The 27,551-nt window shown below is 34.5% G+C and overlaps 3 protein-coding genes across 3 annotated transcripts; 1 reads left to right on the forward strand and 2 right to left on the reverse strand.

Annotated features, from left to right (window-relative positions):
• Positions 1-2,549: 2,549 nt before the first annotated feature.
• On the forward strand, positions 2,550-4,510 carry LOC112002099 (NAC domain-containing protein 2). The gene is made up of 2 exons (XM_024034251.2): positions 2,550-3,008; positions 4,226-4,510. The coding sequence occupies exons 1-2, from the start codon at positions 2,550-2,552 to the stop codon at positions 4,508-4,510; spliced, it is 744 nt and encodes a 247-aa protein (XP_023890019.2).
• A 1,217-nt stretch (positions 4,511-5,727) lies between these two features.
• On the reverse strand, positions 5,728-12,852 carry LOC112002106 (cellulose synthase A catalytic subunit 8 [UDP-forming]). The gene is made up of 13 exons (XM_065780771.1): positions 12,537-12,852; positions 11,988-12,064; positions 11,740-11,791; positions 11,497-11,650; positions 10,590-10,856; positions 9,781-10,126; positions 9,509-9,646; positions 9,001-9,126; positions 8,704-8,916; positions 8,029-8,290; positions 7,741-7,940; positions 7,056-7,409; positions 5,728-6,608 (listed from the first exon to the last, which is right to left on the reverse strand). The coding sequence occupies exons 1-13, from the start codon at positions 12,712-12,714 to the stop codon at positions 6,021-6,023; spliced, it is 2,955 nt and encodes a 984-aa protein (XP_065636843.1). The 5' UTR covers positions 12,715-12,852; the 3' UTR covers positions 5,728-6,020.
• Positions 12,853-13,953: 1,101 nt separating this feature from the next.
• On the reverse strand, positions 13,954-20,932 carry LOC112002096 (cellulose synthase A catalytic subunit 8 [UDP-forming]). The gene is given in 13 exon segments (XM_065780754.1): positions 13,954-14,901; positions 15,242-15,601; positions 15,813-16,020; positions 16,022-16,341; positions 16,878-17,090; positions 17,174-17,299; positions 17,679-17,816; positions 18,012-18,357; positions 18,788-19,054; positions 19,306-19,465; positions 19,556-19,607; positions 19,819-19,895; positions 20,755-20,932. Coding segments are annotated over 13 exon segments (3,045 nt in total). The 3' UTR covers positions 13,954-14,301.
• Positions 20,933-27,551: the final 6,619 nt, after the last annotated feature.

The following is a 27,551-nucleotide window of genomic DNA, read 5'->3' on the forward strand; positions in this document are numbered from 1 at the left end:
TTTTTTTTTTTTTTGGGAGGCAAAAAGCCAATTCAAACTTAATAGTACTAACTTCTCCATTATCCCAAAAAACATAGTAAGAAACATAATACGTAGACATGAGTTGAAAAGAGGAAAAGATCAAAGATGCGAGAAAAGAGATGATACCATGCAGATCGGGCAACTATGCAGACAAGGCATCATTGCACAATGATTGGCCAGTTGGTAGCATTAGTGTGGCGTCCTGTACACCCTCAAACTCTCCCTCTCTCTCTCTCTCTCTCTCTCTCTCCCTCTCTCTCTCTCTCTCTTAGGGATTGTATTTTGAAATTAATCGAACATGAAGCTTTTTTTAAATTGCTTTTTTGTTTTTCTTTTGAAATTTTCATTTTTTGTTTTTTGGTTTTTTTTTTTTGTTTTTGGTTTTGTTTTTGAAATGCTAAAAACTGGGCTTCTTGTTAAATGTGTCAATGTTTTGGACTATTGTCGGCTATTCGTTTTTATTAAGGGGTCAAAGATTTTGTTTGGGGGGGAATTGTTTAATTTTTTTGGCCCAAATTATGAATAAATTAACCTTAAATACACATGTAGAAAATTTTATTCCCCAAAATTCAAGGGGCCATTGACCCCTAAGGCCAAAGAATGACTCCCTTGATATGATCACATAATTACTTTAGTAATTAATTAAAATACAAATATAAATATTAAATAATTTTCAAGCATATTTTACCAATAAAATTATATGGAGTTAATGAGATAAGTGTGGCAGACAGATTTTACTTAAATATCATGAAATTCTTGTAAATATCTAATATGGAATTAATGAGAGATAAGTGTGGCAGCCACTTTTACTTGAACATCATGAAATTCTTGTAAATGTGTAATAGGTTAATCGCAATTGAACTACTCAAATGAATTACACTACAAAAAATGCGAGCTTTAGCCGCGTTTTTGTAAGCTGCATTTTTTTAAGTTGCGTTTACAAAAACGTGGCTATAGAGTGGCTTTGAGTCGTGTTTGGTAAAAATGCAGCTACACCACTAGACTTACAGTCGCGTTTACTAAACGCGACTATAGATTAGCTCTGTAGCCACGTTCATGCCTATATATATTCGCATTTTAGAAGATCGTGAAATTTTTGTTTTGAATGTATTAGGTTTTGGGTTTGTGAGTTTATTATGTTGGTAAGATTTGTGAGTGTTTATTAATATAGTTGTAATCCATATCATTGATATATAGTGGATATTTTGGTAAGTGTTGATTGTGGATATCTATATAGGCATGAAGTTGGCTGAACCATGCTAAATATTGTTGTCTCTTGTGAATATTTTATTTTCTTGTTGGTGTGAATATGCTTATACTAGCCCCAAATCATAATAATTGATGTTAGTGTTTTTACTATTTCACAACATGATTTTAATAATGTATCATATTAGACAAATCCTCAATTGTGAGTCTTGAACTTAGGCATGATTTATAAGTTAACCCTTGTTAACCATGTCGAAGTGACCTTTTACATTCAATGGTTTTTTTTTTGCACAAATCTTAAGGTGATATATAATAATTGGTATAAAATAATAATGAAGTTAGTAATGGATCAGGTAAAAATGAGGCTTCATCAATCACAATGTGCAACCTTAAAAAATTATTAAAAAAAAAAAATTGTGTCTAGCTTTACTTTTAACCTTTAGTCTTTAGATGACTTGGCTACTTTGCTAAATAATTAAATTTTATTCAATCTTGAGAGGGTTATTAAAGTTTATAACAAGTAATTTAGCTATTTATAGTCTATAATCTATACAAAACTGATGTCATTTAACTTTTAGTTCACCTCATAATATTATAATACATACGCTTTTGAGGCATCAAAAATTTACAAGCTATTTATTTTAATATATACTTTTAATTGATTCAAAATCTATTTTATATTTAGTCGCTTCATTGGAATTTTAGTAAATCATGGAAATTCTTAGGTACTTCGGAGCACAGAGAAATAATGCTCTCTCATGAAATGATCGATGCTCTCACATTCATGGTAGACCCTACCATGAATTTAATGAGTGGACTATACCATAAATGTAAAAGAAGGGAATACCATTCTCCATATTCTAAGATTACCTAAAAATTACTTGTAAATCATTATATAATTTCACATACAAATTCAATCATAATAAATATTTAATGCCAATTATATAGTTCCATATACAATAATTTATTTAAAAGTATATTAATAATTATCATAATTATCAAAGTTTATATATAGAAAAAAAATAAAAGAACTTGTTTTATTATGTATAATCTATTTAAAAAAAAACCTTTCATTAACGGCCTAATTTTTTTTTTTAAACGAAAGGTAGAGAAACACAGGCCTAATTAATCCTAAGACGAAGTCCCACTCCTAATCGGCCAAGGATATAGCTTTTTTTTTTTTTTTTTTTTTTTTTTTTTTACACTCAACCGACAGTCATACTCCTAGTATAAAAGAAGAAGCTGCTTCTTTCTGTTTTCATACTTCCGTCACAAGAAAGCACTAACCTCGCTCAATGTATCTCTCTCACTCTGAGAGTAACATGACGGTGGATTATGGTAACGAAGAAGAAGATGATGATCTTCTGCCTTGGTTTAGGTTTCGACCAACGGATGTTGAGATAGTTGAACATTATCTCTACAATAAGGCACATGGCTTACTCCTGAGTTCAAACGACGTTTTGATTGAGTGTGATCTCTATGGAGAAAAGGATTCCTGGAGTTGGAGGAAATACTTCAAGGACAGCGATGAGACTAGTCTTTATTTCTTCACGAAACTGAAGAAAGTGACAACCAATGGTTCAAGAATACAAAGGACTACTCCCTATGGCGCATGGAAACCCAATAGCGATAAGCCAATATATCGAGATAAAGCTAAGAAGGACCAAATTGGCTCTATGAGAAGTCTTAGTTATGTGCCCCACAAAGGGTTCAAATCTAACATCGGCCGATGGGTCATGCATGAGTTTAGACTGGCGGGGACTCTCCTATGCAATAAACAGGTAACTATCTTTAAAAATTTTGAAAGAAAGAAAGATTTCTTTGTTGCATTCTCGTGTTGTCGTTAATTTCGAGTTTCTATTTTTGAATGATATATATTACGTGCTATTAGTTGTTTAGATTATTGGGTTGTTAAAATTTGCAAAGATTTTATTTTTATGTTTTAGTCTAGTATTTTAATATTTGAAAGTAATTAAGGTTATTTTGTAATAAGGTAATTAGAGTTTTTTTGGCCGAATAAAACTAGAGTTTAATTTTTTTATATATAAGCAAAATATTGTACTCTAGTTGCGACTCCAACCAACACTGGGAGTTAATTAACCTAGTGCTAACTTTAAGTGGTTTTCCTTGTTTGAAAGAAAGAAAGTTTCTTTATTGCATTCTTGTGTTATCGTTAATTTCAAGTTTCTATGTTTGAATGATATTACGTGCTATTGGTTGTTTAGATTATTGGATTGTTAAAATTTGCAAAAATTGTATTTTTATATTTTAGTCATGAGTATTTTAATATTTGAAAATAAAACCTTATAAATACTCATATTTGAAAATAAAACCTTATTTTGTAATAAGGTAATTAGGGTTTTTTTGACCAAATAGAACTAGGGTTTAATTTTTCTATATAAGCAAAATATTGTACTCTAGTTTTGACTCCAACCAACACTCGGAGACAATTAACCTAGTGCCAACTTTTAGTAGTTTTTCTTGTTTGGTGCTAATTTAAAGCAAACCTAAATGACTCAAGCTACATAATATGTATTTTTTTTTTCGTTTTTAAAGATTTTATCTTTTTATCATGCTACGTAGTATTTTGTGGTATATTGTTGTTTAGATAACTGGGTTGTGCTTTTAATTATCGGGGTTATGAATATCTTACTGCCATGGTGTTTATTGCATGGATTGTGCTACTTTGCTTAAAGTATATGCATTGATACATTGTTGGCTTGGTTTCCTATTTGTTTATGATGGTATCGGAGTCTTGATATTACCTTCCGAATCTTTCTAGTGTATTTGTGTCATTTGATTGATTGACTTGTTAATAAGAGTAAGATTTGTATTTTTATCACTTCTCTTTGTTAAAAATTTGGTTCTTATTTATTTCTATATAAATGTCTTTAGTTTATTGTTTCTGATTTTCCTTTTGTAGCCTTATTGATTTGATCAATATCTTTTCTTAGCTTTTATTAAACAACACTTAATCAACATATTTTTTTTCTTGCAGTATGAGGATTACGTGATTTGTAGGATCGAAAGCCAACGAGATAAGGAAAAAGAAGACAGGCTTATAAGGGAGGTCATTCAAAATGAAGAGCATTCAGTTGAAATATTTGAGCAACAGAAAGATGGCGGCATGACTAACACTAAGTTTGCGGATGACATTAATGACATCAAATTAGATCAGTTGGATGCTTACGTTTCATCGTTAGAATTTGCATCTTGCCCATGGGAGTGGGATTGGGCGGCAATAAACACAACACCCTCAACCTTCATGCTGCCAATGCCTTAGGCACTTTCTGTTTCTCTTTACAGCACTATGGATTTATTTTGTTTTCGATTCTTTTGTTTTGAGTACATATGTAATTTTCAAGCTATTCTGTATACTGGCTGGTCTTCCAACTATAATAAAAAATTAAGATTTTTTCCTCTCTACGTATGCTCTAGTATTGTTGCAAAATATTTTTGGTTCATTTTTTGTTAGTGGCAAATTGTTTTGTAGTTGTTTCACTTACATGGAAAGTTAGAATATTAATTGATAAGAGTTTGCTGTAGAATCCAAAGGTTTTATAGGATGTTGACCTATTTTTATATTTATTTTTCAATCGAAGGGTACAATTTGGGAGAAATTATTAGGTCCTAGAGGGCTGCTAAAATGATTCTCCAAATCAATAAAATGATGCCACTAATACAAATGTGTGAGCCAGCTTTCTAATAAGTACAAGAAATAAAAAAAAAAATAAAAAATTACCAAATGATATCACATTTGCATGAATTTAACATTTTATTGATTACGAGGACCAGGGAGGACCACTTCAAGAGTAATTTGATGGACCTAATAATTTCTCACAATTTGGGTCTATTGAATTCATGAGTATCACTAATTTCTTGCATCTTTAATTTCTTACTATCGTCTATTCCTACTTATGTTCGTTTGGATACTTCATGTAATTGAATTTTAGTGTCATTAGTTTCTAACTTGAATGATCTTTCTTTCCATTTATCCTACTCAATTGTTTTAGACTTTTAGTCGCTACTTTTATCTAACATGTTGAAACTTAGCTGCTGAATGATAATATGTCAATCACAAAACTGAAATGAATAATTGTGGATAAGCAAATTAATAATTTTTTAATAACTAGAAATTAATCATCAATTTTCAATGATTTGATACTTGATGTGAGTTTCAACTATTACCAGATTAAAGATATAGGTTTCTCACTAATGAAAAAAATAAATAGTCAAGTAATGAGAGAAAGTATCACTTTGAACTTAAAAAAAAAAAAAAAGTAATGAGAGAAAATCTCAGAATAATAATGTAATACGATTTTAAAATATCAGTCTGTTAAAGGCAAATACGCTATAAGACTGCTGGATTAATTTGCCTGGTTTCCACACTTTCCAGATTTCCTTTTCTTCCCTTTATTATTTCTTTACGAGTTGATGTTGATGCATATATATATCAGTATATGTGTCTGTGTCTATATATAAGCGGGGGAATCCTCTATATTGCTTTGAAACTGAAAAGAGCTTTTCTACCATTTCATTCTAGAATTTCAAGATAATCCTTATCGGAAGGAAACAATAACCCTTGTTTTACATTGATATTGCTCTAGGCAATGCTTTTTTACACACTGATTATCCGACATAATAAAAGAGATCAAATACATAATGTCCAAAACTTACTTCAATATGCCTCAACAATCAAGAAAGAGCTAATCGTGACTCCCACATTAATAATAGGCAATCAAAATCACCACCAAATTTCAACCGTATTGGCTGGGAAGCTTCCTTATAGTGACCTAACAATCTATAGAAATGCAGCCTTGGGAAAGGCTTGAATTATCAGCTTTGCCCACAAAAGGATTAATTCTCACCCAAACAAGAGAGAAGACTGAGGCCAGAAGCACTGACCACAGAACAACAATGGTTGGTGTTCGGTTTTGGCGACCCATGAGACCCTTGAGGAAGGGGTATAAATGAAGAATCACCCAGAAGGCAAAGAACACCTTGCCAAAGAGAGGTCCCCAGGCTTCATAACCTTTATTAAGTGCATCCGAAAATCCAGCAACAACGCCAACCAAGTTGATTATGATCAATGTTGTTGGAGGGATCAGAACTGTTGTCCACTTGACAATGTAGAGCTCACCAAACTCTCCATCATCAGCTCCCTTTGAAGTGACAGTGAAGTTGGTGTCAACTCCAGCTAACATCTTCAGGAAACCTTGGAAGACAGCAAAGAGATGGGCTGACACACCTCCAATCACCCAGAACTGCTCATTACGCCACCAGTCTTCTATGCTGATACCACTCCACCGTAGCTCGAGCACACTGGTCACGATGATGGACATGAAAAGGCCAAGAAACAGGGTGCTTGCTAGGTTGGAAAGCTGATCCAAAATAAAATGTATCATGTGAAGTGAGTTCAAACCATAATCATGAGAAATAAAATGTAGCCAGGTTAAATTTTTAATCAAATGTCAAAGTTAATAACATTACTTCAGTGGTCACTGATTTTGAATATTGATAAATCTCTTTTTTAGGAAGTTAAGAAGAGCACCCTATAGTCATACAAAGCCTAGTAAAATAGTAAACTGATGCATTTTTCATACTTGTTTCAAATGTATAAATTGCATCCAACTTTTTCTTTATTTCTATTTTGGCCAATGTCATTATGTAACAATCTAACAAAGCCACCCCCTGATATGGTTCTAAATAATGAATTTACCTTGCACATAATTATCTAACTATTTCAAATTCTTCAACAACTTTTGATAACTACTGAAGATAAAAAACACACTATCTGTAAATTTTCAACAGGAAGTACAAGAAATTACCGTTGGTATGATGAATTTTCCAGTGAGAAGGCAAACTGCAGGAATTGTGCAATAGGCAATGAGAGGGAGGGATGTAAATGGATAAACAATGGTGTTTGTATACGCTAATCTTTGAAGCCATTTGAGGCGGCCTCCTGCAAACCCATACCATAGGGGACAATGTCTGCTAAGGAAAATCTCCACAGACCCAAGTGCCCACCGGAGAACTTGATGCAATCGATCAGACAGATTGATAGGGGCTGAACCTTTGAATGCAGGCCTTACGGGCATGCAGTAAATTGATCTCCATCCTCGGCAGTGCATCTTGAAACCAGTTAAAATATCCTCAGTGACTGAGCCATATATCCAACCAATCTGGGAAGTCAGAATAAAAATTGTGAATTAATCATGGGTGAGAAGGTAAGATCCAGTAATGGTTAACGCTCAAGTAAAAGATTAGAGGTAAATGCAACACAAACTTAAAGCCAAAAGATAATAACGGATGGGCAACAAAGAAGGAAAGGAAACTTTCCCCAGCAGAAGGCCACACCCAACTGACCCAAGCCAGCTGTAATTAAAACTGAAATCGGAACTAAAATTTTATCTATTAATTTTGTAAAGATTGCAATGAATTCAAATGCTAGAATAATTGCAATAATAGCACATGATTTTCAAATGAGAACAAGAATAAAATATAAAAGTCCACCTCTTTTCCCCATGCAGTCTTTTCTTCATAACCACAGCCAATGACATGAATTGCTTCATTAATCAATGCAGCTGGGTTGACAGATTCAGGAACTCCACCATTTTCCATTAGTGTAGACTCAATAAATACAGAAGACAAGCCAAAAGTTTTCTCAAAGCTCATCTGGGAGATCAGCATTGACCTTTCATGCTCATCATAATCTGCCCAAAGAAAACCAAAAATATATTAATTATGGAAAACTCTGTAAACTATTTGCCTAAATCCAATGGCCTCAATAACTAGACTTACTATCAATCTCCCTGAGGTTAAAGATTGCAGCATCCAGCTCTTCCCGTTTTGCATCTCGGTAAACGTCTGAGGGATCTTTAGGAGTCTTCTTGGAGGGGCAGCAACAAGAGCAGCAGCCACACCATGAGCAGGATGAGGAGGAAGACTTAGGTAAGCTTGGCATAGAACTTGGCCCATAGCCATAAAGTGCTTGCCTATTGAAAACACAACCTGTTCCCACATAAACTGGTCCTTGAAGGCCATCTAATCCTTTCATGTTAACCTGAAATTGAAATGAAGAGATTCTCAAAACTCAGAGGGCTCCAACTTTTATGATTATGCATGGACCAATATCAGCATTGTGGCATTAGCTCGTTTCCCTCAAATGATTCTATTTCATTTTAAAAAAATGACATGTTAAAAGGCAATTGGTACAATGCATCTGTTTCTATACATCAATTGAAGACGGAAATTGTGAGTTGGACTTCAACACAACTCAATTATTTCTTTTTATAGTTTGACCTAATTACCAAAACTCCCAAGCATATTAATAAGCTAAATTTGATAAAATCTTTTGTGATGGATGAATTTCTGATATACTTGAAAAAGAAATAATATTTTTATTTCTTTAAAATATGAGTCATTATAAGGAAAATATTTAAAAAAATGGAGGGGATATGCTAGCTTTAGACTTACATCAAAGAAAACTGTGTTTCGGTTGGCATATCTGTCACTGCGATCAATGCCATCAAACCTCTGAGGGAACTGCACGTAGCATAAATCTCGACCAACTTGTGGATCCATCAAGAAACACATTGCCTCACGAACTGCCTTGCTATTATTAACATAATGATCACAGTCAAGGTTGAGGATGTAGGGAGCATTTGTAAGAACTGCAGATACTCTAACCTGTACAAATCCAACCATTCAAATAAATTGTAATGTTTGAGTTCCTATGCAAATCATTAATTTTGAGAAAGTATGTGAACATACCAGAGCATTTTCAGCACCAGCTTTCTTGTGGTGCTGGTAGCCTGGTCTCTTTTCTCTGGATACATAGACCAGTCTAGGAAGTTCATTTCCCTCTATATCATGGGCACCAGTATGTCCAAGGAAAACCTGAAGTGGGTGGAAAAATGCCATATGTGAAAATTATTACATTTTCAAACTATGAGGCAGCAGTTGAAAACATTTTCTAATAAGAGATGTAAGAACTGATGTGGATTGATAGTTGATAAAACTTGAAGTACTTTGACAACAGAAAAGAAGAAAAAATATCCACTCAGAAATTATCTTTGAATAATAATAGTTTTAAATAAAAAATCCATAGACAACTTATAAGTAATCGCCTTAAGCTTCAAAACCTACAGCTTAAGGATTAGTTAAGTCCTAGTTTCTTTCTAGATACTAGATGATTCTGAAATGTAAGATGTTTAAAAGCTAGATATTGCACAATTAACTAAAAGCGTAATCCACAAAATTGTCTATAAGATAGATTTACCTGAATCATTCCCGGGTGGTCACGGGTGTTATTCCCTGGCCAAGATGTTCCATCTTGCATTGTCCAGCCTTCTTCTGGTGTTTTCTGAGCCTTTGCTACTAAACCATTAATTCGCACTTTAAACTCTTCATAATCTCTCTGTAACAAGATAAAATCCAAAATTTGAGATGGTTGCTTTTAGAGACCATTATTACAACTTAAGAATCCATTAAAATATCAAAGTGGAATGAGCAATTGACAAGTTGTAGCCAGATAGATTTTCAGTTGCTTACCTTCATTGCTCTACGTTCCTTGACAAAAGAAGGTTGCACTTTATCCTTCAAATAGTCAATCTTCTGTGCAAAGTAAAACTCAGGTGCACGTGGTTCAATTGCAAATTTTTTGCAGAACGGTACCCACTTCCTTGCAAATTCAGATGTTTCAACAAGAGATTCAAATGTAAGCATGGCAGCTCCATCATCTGACAAATAGCAGGAGACTTTATCCACAGGGTAGTCCACAGCAAGGATGGAAAGCACGGTATTGGCAGTGATCAACGGTGGTTCTTTCAAAGGGTCAACTGTACTCACAAAGAAATCCACAGCAGCAAGCTGGGAGGGTTCACCCTCTCTTTCAAACCTGACATAGTAGCGAGTTTAAAGTATCCCATGTATGTATTCAAAAATAGCTTTAATAATTATGTTTTAAGTTTTTTAATAGAGTAGATCCATTACTATATGCTACTTAGTGAATGCTAATTCTCTTCATTTGTAACCTTACGTTAAATTACTTGCAGATTCAGCCTAAGCCTACTGACTTGACATGTAATTCATAGGTGACATGAGACCATGATTCAGGGCCAGTATATAATAATATAGTTAAAGGAGAAATGAGATCAAGGTTAAGAACATTAGTTGAGAATGCTTGACCAGGTTTAGTGCTAAAATGTCAAGTTAAATGAGAGAAGTATGAATTTCACAGAGGATCTGATACTATTGAACACTTTCAAATAAAAAATCTTGTGGCACTACTAAAACTTTCAAACAATTACAGCTATCATCTTTGACATCTACAGTCATCCATATAAGAGTGATGTATGTACCTTGCAGACAGCCTGTCGATAAATGTCTCCCTATTGATTGGAGACCATTTAGGGAACTGATCCAATACCCAAGAAAAAGCAAACCATATCTCACATATGACAGAAGTGAGCCACAGACCAAAAGCACTATCAACAGGATGTGTTATTCGGTAGTGGAAGAAGAGTGACAAAATTACCAATCGCATGATTATAACAGCTCTATATGGTGTGAGCTTGGTGGATGGAATCGGAATAATAGCTGAAAGTGGTTGTGCAGCATCTGGGGACCTGAAAAAGCAATGGAAATATCTGATTAATATATTTAGTTTTGTAGAACAAAGCAAAAATTGATATATCAATGGGGAATGGTCAAAGACAGAGACTAAAAAATGCAATGAATTTGCTCTGTTCCCCTTCAGAATATCATACAGCAGAAAGCGCCACTATGATTTTTTTTCATACCTTCATTAAAAAAAAAAAAAAAAAAAAAAACTATTTATATGATGCTTAAGAAAAAGATAGGAAGTTGAATCTTATTGAAAATATTTTGTGTACTGATCCATTTTATTGCAATTAAGGGTTTCTAGCAGAGAAAAATCATTGCCAATTTGGTGAGAACAAAATAGAAACCACATGAGGAAAAAAATTTAACTAAACATATTAATTCATCAAGGGCTTAATAAACAAATAGTTCCTTCCATCCATGGCTTAACGTACAAAGGATTTGATAGCATGACCACAAAGAAAAAGACCATAGCCATAGGAAAAAGCTTTAAGCCATGCATGATTTAAGTAGTATTTTATAAAAAAATTTAAAAAACTTGTCCCTCTAGTTATCCTTTATTTATTTATTTATGTCTTAAACCATCCTATCTTCTATATTTCTTATCCATTGACTCTTTGGAAATTCATCTTTCTTGTCACTTACAGTTTCTCTTCCATCTGCTGCTCAGATGGAACTTGATCATCCTTTTCAGCCTTAATTTCAGCCTTACTAGCAGTCTTTTTCTTTTTGTTCTTCTTATCCTTCCAACTCTCCACTCTATTCTTCCAGATTGGATTCCCAGATTCATCATTTAGTTCTTCAGGAAAACACCAAGTAATATAAATACCAAATCTATTAAAATTGAATAGAAAGATCAACACAACACAAGAAATTAATATTACTTACCACTATCCACTGTGGATACACTACTGACATGTCTAGCATGAAGTCCAACTTCCTGTACAAACCAAGATGAATGATACCAAGCTTTCTACATCATAACTTTCTTGAAATGTATTTAAAGGTTGAATGTTTAATCAACATAGCTAGGAAAAGGATTTTCATTGCACTTCCTCAAAATTGTGTGTCATACTACTACTTCCACCTAGAGTTATATTTTATATGTATGAAACAGAATTTACAACAGCAATTACCTGAGGATCACTGAGGTGAGCTGCCATAGTGGATCGATTGGCTGAAACCTTCATTTCAGCATCATCCAGTGAGTTCTCTAGGGAATTCAAAGACACAATTAGCTTAATGGAGAAGACACATAGCTACAAAACTAGAACAAACCATTTTTCTTTCTAGAAGTCATCCCTAATTGTTTAATTCAATTTTTCTGAAGTAGAGAGAGAAAATATAAGAACTTTAATAGGGAGAGAAACAAAGCCATGTGGATGAATTTTCTTTCTTCTCCTACATTTCCCCTAGAATTGAAAAGTTAACGAGATTTTCAACAATTATTAACATTTCAAATGCAAGAGAAATCAGCAGAACAAAAAAATCACTTCCCCAATTGTATTGGCGCAATCAATGTCTAAGAAAGTTTTTTTAAGTTTGTACAAATGATCATCAGATAATGTTGTCAAATTTATCCTATACATGGCGACCTCAATAGCAATTACCCACATAATGATATGCTAAAATTTAACGAAAAAACGTAAACTTGATCAAGAAATTTGAAGTTAGAGATACAGTACCATCATATGGAGCACCACAACGCAAGCAAAGTTTGCGGCCCTCCTTAATCTCCAAGTCAACACAAGCCTTGCAAATGGAGAAATTGCATTCATGGCAAGCCACAAACAATTCCCCATTGGCATTGACTCCAACTTGCTCACCACAAGAATTGCAAACAGGAACTCCAGACTCCATCATTTTGATATATCACTTCACTTCACTTTACTTCAGTTCCAGTACTTTTTTCCTAAGAGACCCAATGGGTTGTTTTTGATTTTATATGACTGACCCCCAACAAAAGGTAGGGAATGGTGGTGTGTATGAAGCAATGGCACATCCATTTTTGTAATGGTGAGAAGGGGTTGAAGGTGGTGGTTGAAAGGGTACGGAGGTTGGGGTGTTGGTGTCATTTTTTTTGTTCTTTTTCTTATTTTTTTCAGCTCTGCAGAGACAGAGAGACAGAGAGTGTGGCAACGTCAATCTGTTTGGTTCAAAGACAAACGAGTTTGAAATATTGCGGGAAGCGTAAGGAATGGTTTCGGTTGAGAGGGGTACATCTTTAACCAACCAATCTTGTAGACTAGTCTAAGGAAAGACTAAGCTGGCACTGCCATGCCAGACCAACTAAATCTAAAAAAATAAAAAAATAAAACACCTCGTGCCCTCAAAAAAAAAAAAAATATATATATATATATTGTAATTAATTTCATTCTTAAAATTTCATCTAATTTTTTGTCTCTAAATATATATGAAATTAAATTTTGAAACTAAAATTTGTTTTTTATAAGTTATATGTAAAAATAATTTCGAGAAGAAAATGGAGGCTAGGCCTTGGCCCATATTTATCTTCAAGAACAAATATCCAAAAAGGGAAGAGAAGAGAATGTGAGGCCCATTTCTATCTTGCTATGTATTTATTTATTTATGAATCTTGCTACATACACTATGAATCCATACAGCTTTTGATTTACACTCCTCTCTCCTATATCTTAAATATAGGAATAGTTCAAGCTTTTTATTAACACATTATTGGTCTACCAGGCCAAAAAATTTAGAAAAAATCATTCATTTGTTGTTCTCTTGTTTTTGTTCAAGCGTGTCTAACAAGAGTTTTAATAAAATTTTGTATGAATTTTGTTTGAGCAAAAATGATTTTGTGTTAGTGAAACTACTATTTCTCGCAACCCACAATCACATTCAACTTGTTTAATGGATTCCTATAAAAAAAAAATATAAAAAAAACTTATTTAATGGATTTCTAATCTAACCCAAATACTTCAATCTCAATTTTGGAATCTCTCTCTCTCTCTTTGGTAGATACAAGGTCTTAATTAATAGATGGATAAAATTAAGGTGCAAGAAATTGGGAATTGTACATTAGGTTTCTCAATTAAATTCAAACACATGGTTGTATTGACTAATAAGGTACACATAAAATGATCGTTTTCAATTACATTTAATTTCAATGTAATGATAAATGATAAGTGAATTTGGCACCAAATGTTCAAGTGATGGGACAGGAATTAAAAGGCAAGTTCTTTTCTGTCATTTCATTCCCTATAGAATTTCAATTAATGGAAGGAAATACCAATCCCCGTTTCACTTTGATATTGCTCAATCAAGGCAATGCTTTTCCACTCAGAGATTATCCAACACTCAGGAAAAGATAACTACATATTTGTTCAAAATTTACTTCAATATGCCACGACAGTCAAGAAACAACTAAACATGGCTCCCACCTCAACAATAGGCAATCAAAACCATCATCAAAAACTATGGGAAGCTTCATGTAGTGATATCACAATCTATAGCAATGCAGGTTGGGGCAATGGTTGAGCTGTCAACTTTGTTCACAAAGGGATCTATCTTCACCCAAATAAGAGAGAACACTGAGGCCAACAGCACTGACCAAAGAACAACAATGGTTGGAGTCCGGTTTTGGCGACCCATGAGACCCTTCATGAATGGAAAGAGATGAGAAATAACCCAGAAAGCAAAGAAATTCTTGCCAAAGAGTGGCCCCCATGCTCCAATTCCCTTGTTAAGTGCATCAGAAAATCCAGCAACAATGCCAACAATGTTGATTATGATTAGTGTTGTTGGAGGGATGAGAAGTGTTGTCCACTTGACAATGTAGAGATCACCAAACTCTATGTCATCAGCTGCCTTTGCAGTGACTGTGAAGTTGGTATCAATTCCACCCATCAGGTTGAGGAATCCTTGGAAGACGGCAAAGAGATGGGATGAAACACCTCCAATCACCCAGAACTGCTCATTTCTCCACCAGTCTTGAATGCTGACACCACTCCACCACATCTCAATCACATTTGTAACAATGATGGAGATGGTAAGGCCAAGATAAAGGAGGTTTCCGAGGTTGGTCATCTGAAACAAATTACAAGGTATAACATGAGGTAAGTTCTTTGAGTACATTGTTTGAAAAAATAAACATTAAAAAAATTGTAGCAAGATTGGATCTTTTATTATATGTTTAAGTTCATCAAACATACATCAGTGCTCATTGATTTTGACTATTGACCAACATCTTCATGAAATTTGGAAAAACGCCATATAGTCATACTAGGCTTACTTAAAAATTAATCTGATGCATTTACATAATTGTATGTAGCACAGTGTTATTATGTATCAATTTGTCTAAACTACCTCTCCCAAGACCCCAAAAACACAAGATTTCTAATTTTTAAGGGAAAGTACAAGAAATTACCGTATCTGTTGCTACAATAAATTTTCCTGCGAGAAGGCAAATTGCAGGGATTGTGCAGTAAACTACGAGAGGGAAGGATGTAAATGGATAAACAACTGTGTTAATATATGCTAGTCTTTGAAGCCATTTGAGGCGGCCTGCTGCATAACCGTACCATAAGGGACAATGTCTGCTAAGGAAAATCTCCACAGATCCAAGTGCCCACCGGAGAACTTGGTGTAGTCGATCAGATAGGTTGAGTGGGACTGAACCTTTGAATGCTGGTCTTAAGGGCATGCAGTAAATTGATCTCCATCCCCGGCAGTGCATTTTGAAACCCGTCAAAATATCCTCAGTGACCGAACCATATATCCAACCAATCTGGGAGGTCAGAATACAAAATTTGAATTATTACAAAAAAAGAGAGGTTTATATGGGTTTCAAGGTCAAATTTAGTAATGGTTAATGCTCAAGTGAAAGTCTATATGTAAATATATGCAGTACAGCTTATTACAATAAGATCCTAACATATTGGCAACCAAGAAGGGAAGCATGAAATTGCCACATGAGAGCAAGAATAAAAAGAATGTACCTCTCTTCCCCATGAAGTCTTCAGTTCATAACCACAGCTAATGACATGAATTGCTTCCTTGATCAATGTTGATGGGTCAGCAGATTCAGGCACTCCTCCATTTTCCATTAGTGTAGACTCAATAAATACTGAAGAAGTGCCAAAAGTTCTCTCAAGGCTCATCTGGGAGATCAGCAATGACCTCTCGTTTTGATCATAATCTGCAACGAAAAATCCAAGCATAGCTTAATTACTGCACGAAATGTCTGTTTAACTATTTTTCTTCACAACTAGACTTACTTTCAATCTCCTTGAGGTTAAATATGCCAGCATCAAGTTCCTCCTGTTTTGCATCTCGGTAAACCTCTGAAGGATCTTTAGAGGGCTCCTTGGAGAAGCGCTTGCCAAACCATGAGCGGGATGGGGGAGGAGCCGTAGGTAAGCCAGGCAAAGAAGGAGGTCCATAGCCATAAAGTGCTTGCCTATTGAAAACACAACCTGTTCCCACATAAACTGGTCCTTGAATGCCATCTAGTCCTTTCATATTAATCTGAAATTGGAATGAAGAGATTCTCAAAACTCAGAAGGCTGAATACTTTGGTAATTATGCTGGGACTCCATCACAGCATAATTATTATTTTTTTCTCCCATTCTTCTATTTTATTATGCAAATGTGATATGTCAATTTGCAAATGGGATAATATATCTACTTCTATTCATAAATTGAAGAGAGTAAAATTTGAGTTGGACTTTAACTAAAAAACACAGCTTGAATCGAAATGCTTCTGAATCCTTAATATTTACCATATATGAAGTTATAAACCAGTTTCCAAATCCTGAAATACTCACCAGATATTAATTTAGAAAATTATTTTCCTTTATTTTATTTTAATCATTTGACAATAAAACTCCCAACTTGATCGATCAATTAACTTTTATAAATATCTGTCTATTATGGATGAATTTCTGATATAGTTTGACACAGCTTTGAAATTTATATTTCTTACTTTCATAATATAGACAGGTGCTTATAAGGAAACTAACAAAAACAATGGATAAATCCACACGTACTATCTTTAAACTTACATCAAAGAAAACTGTGTTGCGGTTGGCATATCGATCACTACGATCAATTCCATCAAACCTATTAGGGAACTGCACATAGCATACATCTCGACCAACTTGTGGGTCCATCAAGAAGCACATCGCCTCACGAACTGCCTTGCTATTGTTAACATAGTGATCACAATCAAGGTTGAGGATGTAGGGAGCATTTGTAAGAACTGCAGACACCCTAATCTGTAAATCCAACCATAAAAGTCTTATTGTAATGTTAGAGTTCCAATGCCAATCATTAATTTTGTGAAACTGTGTTAACATACCAGAGCATTTTCAGCACCAGCTTTCTTGTGGTGTCGGTAGACTGGTCTTTTCTCCCTGGATACATAGACCAGTCGAGGAAGTTCATTTCCCTCTACATCATGGGCACCACTATGTCCAAGGAAAACCTGAGTCGATGAAAAAAAAATGCCATAGTTAAAAACTCGTATCTTACAAACAGGGATGCACAATGTAAAAGCATTTTTCTGAGAAGATCTGTAAAAACATTGAAGGACTAATAGTTGCTAAAATTTGTAATTTGGAAAAAGAAAAGAAGAAATTCTATCCATTCAGAAATTATTTTTCCATAACTTCAAGTAAATGCCGACCAGATCTTCAAGTAATGGCCTTAAGCTTCAAAGTTTACAGCCCAAGAATTAGTTTGAGAAAAAGCCTTGTTTCATTCTATATTCTAAATGCTTCCTTAAATGTAAGATATTAAACAACTAAATGTTACACTGTTAATTGAAATTTTATACAAAAAATATAGCTATAAGCTACATTTACCTGAATCATTCCTGTGTGCTCATTACTGTCATTCCCTGGCCAAGGTCTTCCATCTTGCATAGCCCAACCTTCTTCTGGTTTTTTTTGAAACTTCGCTACTAAAGCATTAATGCGCACTTTAAACTCTTCATAACCTCTCTATAGCAAAATAGAACCAATTGAGACTGATTAGTTTTAGAGACGCAATAATACATAAGTTTACCAACAATAATACTTAAGAGAAGCAGAATCTGCTGGCCATAAGTTTAATGTGGATTGAATCAAAATTTTTAAGATGTCAAAGTGGAATTAGTAATCGAGAAGTTGTAGCTAGACAGCATTTCAGTTGCTTACCTTTATTGCTCTACGATCTTTCACAAAAGAAGGTTGCACTTTATCCTTCAAATAGTCAAACTTCTGTGCAAAGTAGAACTCAGGTGTACGTGGTTCAATAGCAAATTTTTTGCAGAATGGTACCCACTTTCTTGCAAAGTCAGCCGTTTCAACAAGAGATTCAAATGAAAGCATGGAAGCTCCATCATCAGACAAATAGCAGCAGACTTTATCCACGGGGTAGTCCATTGCAAGGATGGAAAGCACAGTATTGGCAGTGATCAATGGTGGTTCTTTCATTGGATCAACTGTGCTCACAAAGACATCCACAGAAGCGAGCTGGGAGGGTTCACCCTCTCTTTCAAACCTGATATGGTAGTAAGTTTAACCATCCCATGTATGTATTCTGGTTCAAAATTTAGCTATCATATTTTTGTTCAAAATGTTCATCAATTAACAAGTCCATTTATATTTTAGTCGAAGTTTTATTCAATACATATTCTCTTCTTATGCAACCTTACATGTTAAATTACCTGCAGATTCGGCCTGAGCCTACATAAATGACACCCATGACTGGGGGCCAAGATATAAGGATCAATTTCAGAAACATCAGTTGACAATGTTTGTAACCAGGTTTAATTAAAAAATGACAAGTTAATTAGGAAAGGCGAAGTTTTACAGAGGAACGGATGCTATTGAACCAGCTAGGTACATGCATAAAATCTTATTGCACTAGTAAACACTTTCAAACAATTATAGCTTGCATCTTTGACATCGAAAGCCACAAGTATGTATACCTTGCAGACAGCTTGTCGATATATGTCACCCTATTGATTGGAGACCATTTAGGGAACTGATCCAATATCCAAGAAAGAGCAAACCAGATCTCACATATGATAGAAGTGAGCCACAGACCATAAGCACCATCAACGGGATGTGTTATTCGGTAATAGAAGAAGAGAGCCAAAATTATCAATCGAGTGATTATAACAACTCTGTACGGTTTGATTTGGTTGGGTGGAATTGGAATAACACTTGAAAGTGCTTCTGGAGCCTCTGGGGACCTGCAAAAGCACCACCACATCTGATTAATATGCTAGTCTTGCAGAACACAAAGAATTTTGATGTATCAAGGGACAATGATCAAATAATTTCCCATCTCACTGTTTATATTTTAAATCCGTTTAAAAAAAACTATGTTAAGAAAAAAAAAAAAAATTGAGGAAGTCTTTTTGTTTATTTTTGAAAACATGTTATCTTCTACATTTCTTATCATCCAATAATTGAAATCTATCTATGTTTCTTTTTAACTTACTGTTTCTCTTCCTCTTCCATCTGCTGCTCAGATGGAACTTGATCATCCTTTTCAGTCAAAATTTCAGCCTTAGTTGCAGCCTTTTTCTTCTTGTTCTTTTTATCCTTCCAACTCTCTACTCTGTTCTTCCAGATAGGATGCCCGGATTCATCATTTGTTTCTTCAAGAAAACACCAGTTAACATAAATTCCAAATCCATTGAAATTGAACATAAGGATCAATATGACAAAAAGATATCAGTATTTCTTACCAATATCCACAGAGGACATGTTACTGATGCGTCTAGCATGATGTCCAACGTCCTGCTCAAACCAATATGAATGATATACCATAAGCCATCCTAATATTCTTGGAACGTATTTAAAGGTTGAATGTTTACTCAACAGCACAATAACAAGGGTTTTCATTGCACTTCAAAAATTGACTGTCATACTCCTTCCTTCCTAGTAAATTTTTATATATGATGTACGAATGTATGCATATATAAAACTTATAACTTGCAACTACATTTACCTGAGAGTTATTGGGGTGAGCGGCCATTGTGGATTGATTGCCTGATTCCTTCAGTTCAGCATCATCCACTGAGTTCTCTAGGGAATTCATAGCCACACTATTAGCTTTGGATATTAAATCAATCAACCCGCTTATTGGTTATCAGAAGAGTGTATAATGGAGAAAACACATTAGCACCCGAAATTAGAGCAGCCCATTTTTCTTTCTAAAAATTAACCCAACCACTTATACGTCCCTCTACAACCTAATTTTCTGAAATAGAAAGGGAAATTGAAGAAAATGCTTGAAAATAATAAAAGAAGCCATGGTGATACTTTTCTTTCCTTCAGTGCATTTTCATTAGAACTAAAAAGTCTACTAGAGTATTAATCACTACTAAAGATGTACTACCCAAAGAAATGTCAGTCCATCAAAAATAGAAATACTTGACTAACACATGAACCATAAGGGTAAAACTTAGATAAAGTTATTAAATTGTCGTACCTTAGGTCTCCCAATTAAATCTAACTGTGTCGTTGCATTAGCCAATGTAACAAAAAGGTGATATCTTCCACTCGCAACAATTAAATTCAGCCCCGTGGCTTATTGTGATACATAGCCGCATGGTTGAATTTAATTGAAAATTTTAATATACAGCACTTAAAAAACTGAACCTTAGTTTTTCCCAACCTATAATATTATCCACAATGTCTAAATTTTTTTTCTACAAGTGATCACCAGATAATGTTGTTGATTTAGCCTATATATATGTATGTTTATATATATATATATATATATATCTTGATATCAACTAATGGAACAAGTAATAAAATCAGAAAGCACTAATGCGAAGATAAACATATCATTTTGATAATCATACGCAAGAATTTTAAGAACCCACATGTAGTTATTAAAACAAAAAGAACTTAGTTAAGAAATTTGAAGTTAGAGATATACCACCATATGGAGCACCACAGCGCAAGCAAAGTTTCTGCCCCTCCTTAATCTCCAAGTCAGCACAAGCCTTACAAATGGAGAAATTGCACACATGGCAAGCCACAAACACCTCCCCAGTATTGTCATGCTCACCACAAGAATTGCAAACAGCAGGAACCCCATGCTCAGGCTCCATCATGTTTGTTTCAGTTTCACTTTTCGTTAGAGTATGGATGCTGGTTTGATATGAATGATAACCCTTAGCACCAGGTAGGAGGGTGTGGTGGTGTGAGTGAAGGAGTGGGGGTGCATGCATATTTGTAGTGGTGAGAAGGGGTGTAGGGTGGTGGGGATTGAAAGGTTCTGAGGTTGAGGTGTTGGTGTCATTGCCTTATGGAGGGAGAGAGAGAGAGAGGGAGAGAGAGAGAGAGAGAGAGAGTGACAGAGAGAGTGATGAGGAGCAACGTCTTTTTTTCTTCTTTTGGGGTCTGGAAGAGAAAGGAGTTTGAAATTTTGCGGGAAGTTTTTGGCGGATGTTTAGGAATACATGAGATGAGATGGAATATATACGTATAGAATATATATAGCATTGGTTCGAGGGAAGAGGTAATGAAAGGAAAAGGAGCAGAGGATGAAGAAATTTTGTCGTTTGGTTTGATGATAAGGGGGTAAGTTATTTTCAGCCTTTACCCCCACATCTTTATTTTATTTTATTTTTTTAAATAATGCTAGTTGAATTAAAGGATTTAAAGAAAGGAATATAATAAACTTTAGTCAAAACTAATAAAACTTTTAAGGAATGACAAGACAAATTATAGTGCACATAACATTCTCTTAATTAATGTGGATAATTACCCACATTTTTCTTTCTTTTTTATTTTTAGAAATAAACACACATACATATACAAGGAAGAAAGAATGAGATTCTAATAAAAAGATATACTACAAACTCCACTAAAAAGACCTTTGTAACTTTTAAGGGAGGTTGAATTTAATCTTTTCATGTATGCATGTTTTCTATCAAAACGCTAGTAAGTTACCGTTGTTATCATATGCATTATGCATATCACATAAAAAAAAAATTTGTTAATCTTATTATGAAATATTATTGATGGATGTTCATAAACCTATTGTAGAGAGGGTTAATTGTTTGAATTGAAAGTTTAAGAACTAAAAATTGATATTTATTCTAAAGTGTAAGGGTTATTTTTTGAAAAAAAAAAATCACTTTTGTGAATGTCACACCAAATCACTTATACTGGATAAGGTTTGACAAGTTTACTATTGGATTACTTTTATTTTTATATTACTTTTATTTTTATATTACTTTCATTCTTACAAAATACTAAGGTAATCATAACTCAATAATTATCTAATCTATAAAAATTTTAAATTTTGTTTTAAAATTTTAAGATTATAGACAAAACATGAATTTGTGTGTAAAGTAGTAAATATTATCCAATTGACATAAAATTTAGTATGCATATTCAATTTTTTTTTATTTTTTATTTATTTATTTATAAAAAATGTATGATCCAATGGGAAAATTTTTAAAAATATTAACCTAATAAAAAGTTATAAACTTTTGTAAAGACATAACAAGTATAACATGATAATGACCCCTAACATGCACCGAGTGTATATTTTGTTAATAATACACATCTTAATAATTTTCTATAGAAATTATTTTTTATGAATCCAATGTTAGATTATGGTATTTAGTATAAGAGGATTCCACAATTTGCAACTAGACTCTAAAAATAAAACACTAAAAACTATTTTTCCTTATACTTTTATATTTGCAAAACATCAATATGGTTAGAAATTAATAACTATCTTATATTTAACATGTTTAATTTTTCTTTAGTTTTTGTGTATAATTTAAAAATTATATACAAAATATTAGTTTATGAATCATTAAGTAAATAATACATGGTTAATATGAAATTTAGTGTTTATATTAAGAACAAGAAATGTGTGGTGACCTAATTGTGGGATTTTTAAAATATTAATTTAATAAATATAATTAAGTAGTATAACATTAACAAATAGTTGAGAGAGAGAGAGAGAGAGAGAGAGAGAGAGGATATTATAATCTTTCACATCGATCCATTAAAGCAATGCCTCAGGCTGAAAAGGATAGATGGTAAGATATGGCTAAGAGTTCTAGCAAATATTGTAACAATCTATATTATAAAAACATCTGTTTGATTAAAGAAAAAAAAGTATTAAAAATAAGAAAATTGAATATAATATTATCTAGTATAAATAGTAAAACATTGAATTATAAGAGGATCGAATTTGTTATTGAGTGTCCCATAAAAGGAGCCTTAATTAGCCATCTTTTGTATGTTCTTAACTTTTAAATTATATAATATAAAAAAAGCACAAATATCCTTATAAGTTACATTTCAATCATCTATCATCTATAATCTATTATAAATATAAAATTGAAAATATAACTGTAAGGATATTGGGCCCAGGAGGTCATTATCTATTTATATATTGGGTTTGTGGCCCAAGTCGAGGACGAGGGTTTGTCTGAGGAAGAGGAATCTTTGTCAGAAAAGACTACGTTAGTAAATAAAAAGGTTAATTTTGGTCACAATGACTCAACAGGATGGGCCAAGGATAAATGCCTCCTTGGCCAGCCAAAGCCGAGGTCTGAAGAGGTAGTATGTTGACCAAGATAACGTTCTAGGAAATTCTGTTGGAGCGGATAAGCATTGCAGAGACATCAAATAGGGAGGAATCCTAAAATATCTAAAGAGAAAGTTGTTGTCTCTACATTAAATGCACTGCAACTAACTCTCTAGCCACATTAATGTGAAGGTTATACTTGAACAATGGATTTCAGCCTTACAGCTACTATATGAGGACTTATGGGAGGTGCTGATAGGAGAAGTATCAACACTAACTATCTGGCATGTGCATGGAGCAAAAAGATGAAAGGGGAAGAGAGTATAAAAGGAGGAGGAAGCAACAAAAGAAGGGGATCGAGGAACTACGAGAAAAATATTGTAGCATCAATAACTGATTTTGTAACCAAACTTAAAGGAAAAATATAAGAACAGATCTTTTCGGACTTTGCCGAGGGCGATTTTTTTCAGCATAAACCTATCTATATACATTTTCTTATCATTTAAATCTATTTTAGTGTTTCTCTGATTTATTAAAGCTCAATTTTCCAACTCATTCTCTACAAATTCATTGTTTTGGGCTTTTTGGGCCTACGTCCATCCACCTGTTGGGCTAGGGACTCAAATCTGGTCCTTACAATTGGCGCCGTATGTGAGAAATACTGGTGTTATAGTGAGTCTCACATTTAGCAATGGTAGGTTCAGGTTCAAACTAGGCAAAATCCATGGGGTCTCAACGTCAAGATCACTTCCATGATCTTGAGCAAAGGAGAGACCGGGAGGGGAGTGTGCACACTACCTGTACAATTAGAAGTCATTTTAGAGGTGGTAGTCACCTCTCTCAGAAGAAGAATACTAAAGCCATGTAGATGGAGATTGATTGCTTGAAGAGAAGCTTACGCCACAAACGGCGAAAGCGAGCTCCTTCTAATTTTGACTTCTCTTCCAACGACAAGAAGGATGGTAGCTATAGGCGCAGGTTAAGGACTCCTCCTAGCAAGTCTTTCTCATATGATGAAGATTACCATCATGAATGCGGAAATAGAAATTCATCTTCAAGAGGCGTGGGAAATGACGCTATGAGTAAAGCACTCAATCAAATTTCCAGATCACCTTTCACGTGCTGGATTAAGGGAGGGAGACTTCCTCAGCGGTTCACTCAGCCCATGTTCACCATGTATAACGGTAGAACAGACCTTGTGGCACATGTTAGCCACTTCAATCAAAGGATGGTTGTACACTCCAAGAACAAGGCCTTGATGTGTAAGGTATTCTTATCCAGCTTGGGGCCTGTGGCGATGAGGTGGTTTGATGGTCTGAGGGCAGGTTCCATTGATTCCTTCAAGAAACTTACTTAGGCGTTTGGATCCCGTTTTATTACGTGTAGCAGGGTTCCTTGGCCTTTAGCTTCCCTGTTGTCTCTGACCATGAGGGAAGGAGAGATCCTGAAAACATATTCGGACAGATATTGGGAGATGTTCAATAAAATAAACAGTGATTTTGACGATGTAGCCATCAACACTTTCAAGCTCAGCCTACTTGCCGAACATGGCTTAACGAAGTCTTTGATTGGGAAACCTGTTACTTGTATACACCAGCTTATGGATTAGATTGACAAGTATAAGAGGGTTGAGGAATACTAGCAGCAAGACAAAGGAAATGGCAAGGTTATCCCTCAGGAGAGGAGAGATTTTAGGTCGGACTGCTACAACAATAATAGATCCCGGAGGGTTTCGCAGGGCAGTCTGAGTCTACAACTCCTCAAGTGGTTAACATTGTGTTCCAAGAATCGGTGCATCAAGTTTTGGAGAAGATCAAGAACGAGCCATACTTCAAATGGCCGAACAAGATGAGTGGAGATCCTTTGAGGCGTAACCAAAGCCTTTATTGCCAGTATCACCAAGAGCGGGGACATACCACTAAGGACTGCAGAACACTATGGAACCATCTGGATCAACTAGTCAAGGAGGGAAGGTTGCAACAATTCCTGTACGGGCCCAACGGACAAGGAGACCAATCAAGGTCAGGAGCTTAGGGGAATGCTCATTCAAGGCCCCCGTTAGGTACAATCAATGTCATTTTTACTGCACCTGGGAGAACTAGTTTTCACCCTTCTAGGGTGATGTTTGTAACTAGGATACCAGTTAAGGACTCTAACTCCGAACCGAAGAGGGCTAGGATAGAGGTCTAACCGTCGTTGAGTTTCTTGGACGAAGATAAGATTGGAACCATCTAACCACATGATGACGCTCTGGTGTTCACCCTTAGAATAGAGGGGTATGATGTGAAGAAAGTAATGATAGACCAGGACAGTTGTGTAGAGATCATGTACCCTGACTTGTACAGAAGGCTAAACTTAAAGTATGAAGATTTGACAGCCTATGATTCACCTCTAGTAAGTTTTGATGGGAAAGTTGTCATCCCAAAGGGCCAGATTAGGTTACTCATACAGGCAGGATCAGAGTTAATTGAAGTGGACTTCATTGTGGTGAATGCGTACTCCCTCTACACAGCTATTGTGGCCAGATCTTGGCTTCATACCCTAGGGGCTGTTTCTTCAACTCTGCATCAGAAAGTGAAGTATACATCGGGGATCGGATTGAGGAGCTGGTAGGGAGTCAATCTGTAGCTAGGCAGTGCCTCGTGTCTGCAATTCTGCATTAGCTTGCGGCTAAGTCCTCGACCTCTACTAAGGGAGGCTTATAGCAATCAAAGTCTTCGGTATTACTGTGAAGGGGCCAGTCGAGGAGGCCAAATGCGAGGATTTAGAGAAATTTGCTATAAATGATGTTCCGAAGAAGTTTTTTCAGGTTGGAGCTCAGCTACCACCTCAAGTGAAGGAAGAGTTAGTGGAATTTCTCAAGAGGAACATTGATGTATTTGCTTGGAATGCTTACAAAGTTCCGGAGGTGGATTTGAGTTTTATCTGCCATCATTTGAATGTCAATCCATTTGTCATCCCTAGAAAGCAACCACCTCAACGCTCATCTAAGGATCATTCTAACACTGTCAAAGACGATGTGATGAAGCTTAAGCAGGCTGGAGCTATTAAAGATGTGTTCTACCCTAAATGGTTGGCTAAAACTGTGGTTGTGACTTCAAAACAGGATTTCAACTCAAAACATGATTTATGTGTATTGTCGAATTTAATTTGAGAATTTATTTTTAGGAGAATATAAGGTGAAATCTCTAAATTAATTTTTTTTTTCCTATTAGGTGGAGCTTTTTTATTTTGTTAATTTTATTCGGATATGGACTAGTTGAAGCTTTTTATTTTATTTTTTTTTTTTTTATATTTTATAATTCAATGGTTGGGGGTAAGGGCACCGAGAGAATTTGAACTCTAGATGTCTTAATTGGAAATACTAAGATGTATTAATTCCAATTGAACTATAAGGCTCTTAAAACTTGAAACTATTAAATATGATGATAAATTATTTTAAAGGGTGTTTTGGTCACTTTAAATTAATGATATATGACATTGAAATTTGTGTGGAGGGCATAGTAATTTTCTTTTGAAGGGGATGATTTGAAGAAAAACAAAAACATTGATTGTACCTTATATGGTGTCTTTAGAAATTGTTTAACAGGGTAATTTTTTTAAAAAAAAAAATACTGATTTTAATAATTGTGCTATAGTAATTTAATGATACAATTTGATATATAAATAATTATAATCATCGATAAAAGTATCAATGTATAGTTAGTTTAGAATATTTTTGTACAAGTGTACAACACGGAAAATGTTTAATACATTTTTTACTTATAATTAAAAAAAAAAAAGTATTTTCTAGAATAATTTTGTTCCAAATGGTAAATAAAAGCTTTTTTAATATAAAAAAAAATTATATACGTTTTTTCTTTGTGTGTGTGGATAATATATATGTATTGTATGTCTATTATTTACATAATATAGTACTCGTATTTTACTAAATTCTAACATGATCAGTTTGGGTAAGCTGGTCTACATGCATTCGTATTAGTGAGAAGGGGTGGAGATCGAGTGAGTGGTGATTGGAAAGAGTCTGAGGTTGGGGAGTTGGTGTCATATTGATCTGCAGAAAAAGATAAAGAGAGTGATGAGAGAATTGAGAAGCCTGCATGTCTATTCTTTTTTGGTGTCTTATTGCTCTGCGGAAAGAGATAAATAGAGAGTGATGAGTATTTTTTTTTTTTTTT

Source organism: Quercus suber, unplaced genomic scaffold, assembly GCF_002906115.3.
Source record: "Quercus suber isolate HL8 unplaced genomic scaffold, Cork oak 2.0 scaffold_246, whole genome shotgun sequence".
Taxonomy (NCBI): domain Eukaryota; kingdom Viridiplantae; phylum Streptophyta; class Magnoliopsida; order Fagales; family Fagaceae; genus Quercus; species Quercus suber.